Source organism: Priapulus caudatus, unplaced genomic scaffold, assembly GCF_000485595.1.
Source record: "Priapulus caudatus unplaced genomic scaffold, Priapulus_caudatus-5.0.1 Scaffold92, whole genome shotgun sequence".
NCBI lineage: Eukaryota > Metazoa > Priapulida > Priapulimorpha > Priapulimorphida > Priapulidae > Priapulus > Priapulus caudatus.
Window position 1 is genome coordinate 243,294 of NW_014577153.1, and position 7,152 is coordinate 250,445.

The 7,152-nt window shown below is 47.9% G+C and overlaps 1 protein-coding gene across 1 annotated transcript in view; it reads right to left on the reverse strand.

Moving 5' to 3' along the window:
* The window catches only part of LOC106804910, a 56,341-nt gene that overhangs the window by 18,910 nt on the left and 30,279 nt on the right, over positions 1-7,152 (reverse strand). The window contains exon 3 of the mRNA XM_014806311.1: positions 1,735-1,820. Within this exon, the coding sequence (XP_014661797.1) occupies positions 1,735-1,820 (86 nt within the window). The remainder of the gene's footprint in view (positions 1-1,734; positions 1,821-7,152) is intronic.

The following is a 7,152-nucleotide window of genomic DNA, read 5'->3' on the forward strand; positions in this document are numbered from 1 at the left end:
CACACACACACACACACACACACACACACACACACACACACACACACACACACACACACACACCACACAGGAAGATCGGGAGACAGTACGCTCGAGCCGGCATTGTTGGCTCGGTGTTTGAGCTCGTTTCGGCTTTTAGGTGACGCGGGCAGCGTAAACTCAGCAGCCGAGAAAGAGAAGCGATGTTGTACCGTACACTTCGGCGTTCCGGCCGCGGCCTTGAAGATGGAGAGAGAGAGAGAGAGAGAGAGAGAGAGAGGGGAGAGAAACAAATTTCCCAATCTTTTTTTTCGGGAATCCAATTTGTTAGAGTTGATCTCTTGAGGCTGGTGTTAGTGCGTAGCGACAAAAGATACTAGAAGCTATCGAGAGAGAGAACGCCCGCGAGCCGTGGATAGAAACCGCAGCGCCGAGTTACGTACGTGAGCGGTACATGAACGCCTTTCAGCACATCGATATCATAATCTCATGCGTAATAGAAACGCATAAAGACATTTTCCCCTCCTGTCAATGTGCATGCCTGCCCCTCTCGACCGTAGCCATAGCTGGAGTATGGCCCATTATCGCAAACTCACTCGGACTCGCCGCGTCTGTCTCCCACTTGTTTCTTGTTATTCTAATATTCTAAAAATTATTCAAAAAATTCTTTTGCGTTTAGGTTTTCGTAATTTTTGTCGCGCAAATGACGTCACGACAAACGAAATTCATGGCATGTAGATGGCAAACAAAAGCTAGAATTCTCCTCGCCGCGTGTATAAGTCAACATTAATTTGCGAAACGCCTGTCGAATGCGTGAGGCATGGATAATTGATAGCTCTATAAAAAGGACGAGTCGCTAATGATTTCCCAATACACTCCCAATACATTAGAGCGTGTACGTCACTCCAATTACTACTTGAAAATATCTTCCTCCTTCCCTTCCCTATGAACAATAAAAATTCTTAAGACTATTGTTGACGTTCCTGTTTATCTGACGTGGCTATATTGCTCTACCGTAGTTCCTATGGTGCCCTTCATTTCGGGAAATTCCAGCAGGCACGACATACACGCATATGACTTTTTGTCTTGGCTGAAACATTAATTGGCCCAAGCTTTATACCTTTTAAATAGCTTTTGAAACTACTTATCCGGTAAGGGTTTGTGGAATATAATCCACAGTGATTGTGTTTGTCTTTTACGCAAAACGCTATTTTAATTCACGATACCTGGCTAACACATGACCTAGTCAATTTAGGCGCGGTAGGTGCACATATACGTATCACTTAACCAGTCGCTCCACGATTTATCTGGATTCGATAAGTCGTCTGGGGCTTAAAAAGAAGATAATCGTGAGTAAGAAGACGTATTTCATTATTTGTATAAGCTGTATGGGGCTAGCTTTCTACTATGTTACCCTGTGGAATTGAGTCGACGCAGAGACAAAGCCTGTCGCGCGTTGACGGTTTGAATAATAGACGGCAGGAGACGGCGTAGCCAGCCATATAAGCTCGTGAAGCACTGTGTGTGATTGATCGACTTAGCGTAGAGCGTAGATAGCGATTTAATGGGTTTTATAGTTCAACAGAGGCAACACCATATATATGTCTGTATAATATATATATATATATAGCGTGAGAGAGAGGGGAAAGGGAGAGAGAAATAAACGAAAGAAAAAGGGGGGGTGGGAAAGGGAAGCCAGGCAGAAATGAGAATAGATAGGTACAGAGCAAGAAATCTGGACAGTTCAGAACCTACCCGCAGGATGCCGGAGATCATGCAGATCGTGAAGATGGCCAGGAAGGTGTTGATGCCGACGATGGCGATTTCAGCGGCCTCTATCGCTGAAACATCGACGAACACACGATTACTTATTGAACGCCGGCATGATTCGAATGAGATATACATACAACTTGAACGGTTTTTTATCTTTATCGGTTTTTATTTCGTCTCTTTTATTCTCGCCGTTTTTAGACGTCCCCCATGGCAAGCATCCCCCTTATGCATTGCGCATGGGTATGGGCGCGTCTAGCAGGTGGCATGGCGCGATGCGCGTGGGTATTTGACCTTTATTGCCCATGTGCAATTTATAACAGAGGCATTTGCCCTAGGGAGGACGTTTACCATGTTCTAGCAGCAGACAGGCTATTGGTAGCGATGCGCAGCGATCGCCCCGTGCGGCCGCGTGGGACACTGCTTGACGCCTGCACTCAATGTGTACGACGTCCCATCAAACACGGACACCTGTCGCCGGTCGTGATCGAGTCGTCGGCAGCCGACATAGGTCACGCGACGTCATCGATCAAAATAGGATCTCACGTCGCGTGACTACTAATGTGTACACGTGCTGTAGTGGCTAAGTCGAGTGTAGTGTAGTGACTCGAGAAAAAAAAGACTACATGTCTACGGACGGACATTTGCTTGAGAATTCTGCGCGTCATCGCGGTGGGGGGGAATGAATGCTTACTATCGACAGTCTACCACTTGTGCTTATAGGGTCTATGTCCGCCAGGGTACAGCGGCAACGTACCGCCTGTACGGTCCGGTATACGCAGAACGTAACCCCTGGTCTTATTGAGTATGGTTAGGGTTAGGATTAGGTTGAGGATTAAGGGTAGGGTCGGATTCGGGTTAGTGGTTAGGGTTAGGGGAGTAGGCTAGGCGACTACCAGAACTCGTGTGGTGGAGTAGCGAGGTGACGTAACGGCATATTGATAGTAACCAGGGTACGTTCCGGTATAACCGGAGGCGTACCCAGGGTACGATTCCGGCAGTACCGATCGGGGGACATAGACCCTCTCCAGCACTACTTGTGCGCCAGAAATCTAGCGCATGGGAGAGTAAGCACGGCAACATGGGGCGAACGATAGTTCCCGTTGTTGAGCGGTATAGCCATGTCACATATAGATCCTGTTTATTTAGGTACGAACGGAGCCCATTCGTATACCTGGTGAGCCATAGCTCTTGTTGTTAGAAGATGATCACGCTAACATGGCGGACTATAGTTTTGTTGTTTTGGTGGACAAGTAAGCAAACCGCCCGCGGGGCCGATAATGATGATAGTCAATGGCGGTTCGGAAGATGGATGGAAAAAATATATAGAAGACAGAAATAACATAGCAGTCCTAAACTACAGCCCGTAGCCAGCTTTGTCTATTGGGGGGGGGGGGTTTCGTTTTTCAATGTTGGCAATTTGCTCGCAGGGGGCGTGTACAGGATTCTGTACCAGGGGGGGCAACCGTACCCAAAGGTGCGAGCACGCGAAAGGGGGGTCTAGGGGGCAGACCCCAGAATTTTGTTTTTAAATTAGACCCTCAGATGCCGTTTTCTGCGCGAGCACGGGGGGTCCGGACTCCCTGGACCCCGCTGTACAGCGCCGCTGCTCGGGCGCGAAGCGACCAAAGGCGAGAAGCGCAAGCGACCGAGCGGGGGAGGGTGTGGGAGGGGGTGTTTCACTGTCACCCTCCCGCAACGATGGAGATTTTGCAATTATTACACTAAAATGGAGCGACCTGAGGTGAAAATTCTTGCCAAAAAATTTTTCCCAATTATTATTTTTTTGGCTTGGGGTGGGGGGGGGAGGGCTCGGGGGTTCGTTCGAACACCCGCGAACCCCCCCCTGGCTACGGGCCTGTACTCGTATGAATCTTTCTAAATGCAGGCGGCGCGAGTCCTCCGCAGCATTCATGCCACGGCTTGCCGTCCTTGCGGGACGTCGGGCATGCTGCGAAATCATAGTGAGCTCGTTTTGCACGACGGATGCGTTCTACGACGGATAAAAAACCTGTGACCATACCGTCGGCGTGCTGAGCGTCCGTCCTGCGTAAACTCGTTTCGATTTTCACGACGGCGACAAATTGCCATTTGAATACATGACCCTTTGTTTTGATCGCGCGTCATTTAAAATGGCGAATCTTTAACGCGGTTCTGGTCATTGTTACGTTTTTGAATCTAAACATGCAGAACACTTAACTGTAAGTATGTAATACTAAGACCTTTAGTATTATCTAGTAAAAGACCTCATTAATCCACGCCTGATTATGACTTTATCATTTCAACATGGGCTTGTCACCACAAATAGTGAACTTAGCGGATATGCATAACTCTCTCTCAAATCATCGTGTCGCTTGCTTCAAAAGTTTGTGTCATGTCGAAGTCATACAAATGATACAATACATCAAAATGGCATAAGTATCCGTCAAAGTATGTCAACGTATCCGTCGATGACCATGCGATCGAACCAGGCGCATGCGCACTGCAGGCACGGCTGGCTATACGTCGTCGTTCTCGGCACGACCGGTGGATTTACCCCGAGAACCGTCGTAGAATCCTCAGGAGCGGATGTATCACAAGATTCGAGCATGCCAGACGTCCCAGTGGGTGTTTCACGTCGTAGAACGATCCGTCGTGGCAAAACGAAAGCTCACTAATACCCCCCGTAGCAACTACGCATTTTTAGACTGCATATTTGACCCTACTTTAAATGAGTCAATCAATTTCTCCCACGGCTCAGTTCTCTGCGTCGCCACGTCCACCCCGCAGACAGCGAGGTACAGCGATTGTACAATTACGTGACCGACATAAGGCTATTGCGCATGCGCATTGGCGCAACAAGCGGCGCGCTAGGCACCGGATTGCGTACAGACCACACGCTTAAAGCGGATACTTAGTCTGGACTAAGTTAGCCGCTGCTTCATTTGGCGGAGTTCTAACTTGAGCTGGCGGCAAGCGCGTATTTTGAGGGCGGGATCAGCGTGTACCACACTGCAATATGTACGCGCGTCAGCGCGCCACATCAAGTTTAATACTATATCAAATTCTGAGTCGTACGGGGTAATAAGCTAGGAGGAGGAGCCGAAGAAGAGTGTGCTAGGTGAGCGCGCAAGAATACGCCCCAAGCCGCGCCATCGCTATTACGTAGAGGTTCTCTCGGAGCGACAATCTAGGCGGAAAGTTATATGTCTGCCGTGGGCCGGTGGGGAAGACAGGGAGGTGTCCGTGTGCGTGAATAAAATATAAATGGCCGTGATCTATAATAAATATTCCTCTTTGACAAAAGGACGCGCCTTGTCTGTCGATTATAGCCAACGGCTGTGTTACGGGTAACCCTCAGGATCTAAGTAACCCAACCATATACTAAAGTTAATCCACCGGTAAGCTACCACTTTTACATTGTAAAAGCTGATGAAAAATGTACAATATCTCTAAATCAACGGTTAACGTATAGTCCAGGAGTTGGCAAACTGCGGCCACGCGGGCCGCATAGCGGGCCCTCTACGGGGTTCTTGGGCGGCCCGCGGAAGCCTGCAAGCATAATAAAAAATAAATAAAATAAAAATAAAAATAAAAACCTAATTTTTTTTTTTTAAACATAAAATTTTTGTGAAAGTCCAACATGTTTGTGGCTTGAACCGAGGCTGACTTTTCAATTGTCATACAGATTAGTTTCTATTGTCTCTGTTCGCTTCCTGGTAAACGCCCTTTTCGAGCTATATAATGGTTCAGAGATGGTGCCCTTGAGGCGACCCACGCACGTATTCATCTTAGAGCCGGCACCACCTGATTTTAAAAGGGTGCGGCCTTGACTGTTTCATGGCCCACTGATGCGCCCCTCGCTTTGAAAAGTTTGCCCACCCAGTGGTCTGTTCTATTTCATGATGCTCCGCTGCATATTACGGCCAGTCGTTTTTGAGGAAAAGCAGTCAGAGATGCTCGCTACGAGGCGTTCTCGCTACTAGCTGCTTCAAACTCAATTGACTATAAAACAGCTACTCCGTACGCACGTGCCTGTACTAATCATTTATTGGTACAGTGTGCTCTTTGGTCTAAGGATGCTTTCTAACTTCATAACCATACATTCGATGTCTTGGGTTTCGAAGCAGAGAGAAGAGATATCCAGCAGAAAATTTTTACTAGAGGATTTTCAGTAATACAGAGTTCGCGGTCGCTAAGATCAGTGACTTGGTTAAAATAAAATGTAAATGCAACGCGCAATGCGTTTGAAATTGTGGTTCCATATGCACCCCATGGTGCGGCGGAAATAATGTATTGTTAAGTTGCTAACTACTATTGAATTAGGGAGGCGGTGTACGCCGTAAGGATTCAAGTCACAAGACTTTCATCACTAGAGCCTTGCGCGATCCCCGCGTACACATAACAATTTCGCCTCATTCAATTCGCAAATCATAAATTTTAATTCTGTTCCGCATTACACCTGCTAGCAGTTTTGCTAATGCAGCAACTGAACAAAATGAGACAGACGTGTGTGCGAGTATGTACGTATGTCTGCGTGAGTGCGTCAGTGCGGGCGGCCGTGTGGGCGTGCGTGAATGTGTGCATGTACGTGCGTGCGCCTGATGCACAACGTATGTACGTCGCGTGTGGCGTGCGTGTCTCTGAGGACGGTGTGCGTCCTACGGCCTGTCATGTGTTCCACCTGCCTCACTCACTCTGTCCGTGAATTTGATCTGCGTAGGCATTGAGTCTATACGTATATGTTTATATTCGCTGCAACTTATGGCTACATCCACACAGGCAAGGCGATCGAAATATAGAGAGGGATATATAATATTATTATATATATATATATATATATATATATAATATGAAGGTTACGTCATACGAGGTAGCGAGGGATTGAGTGACGGAGGGGTTAGAGAATAGAAGGGAAACGAGCGGAAATGAGAAGAAGGTGGAATAGCAGCTAGCCTTGTCAGCCCACGCTGAAAAGAAATTCTCGTTTCATGGAGAATCTAAACATTGGCCGGTCGAGCGATCATCTCTGTTGTTCGTGCGCGCGTTGTGTCGCAATAGGCAGACGAAACAGCTCGAGGGGTGACAACCGCGTGAGCATGGAAAAATAACTGCCACAGCCGTGTTCATCGAGACTATTCCTCGCTCAGCAGTCCCCCCCCCCAATCACACCATACTCCTGAACAAATCTATTGCGATTCGTCGAGATATTTGTCGTCGGCATTCATATGACCATCAAAGCATGTTTGAGGAAGCCGACGTCGCGAGCTCGTACCTCGACGCGTCAGCGCGAACTTACTTTACTCGGGAAAGTTCCCCCTCGCCGTAACGAGTTATCTGATCGGGAAAACTATGCGCCAGATGGCGCGCACCGGATTTTGCTTTGCAGTGCAACAGTAAGCCTCCGCAATTGTTGCCTTTGCA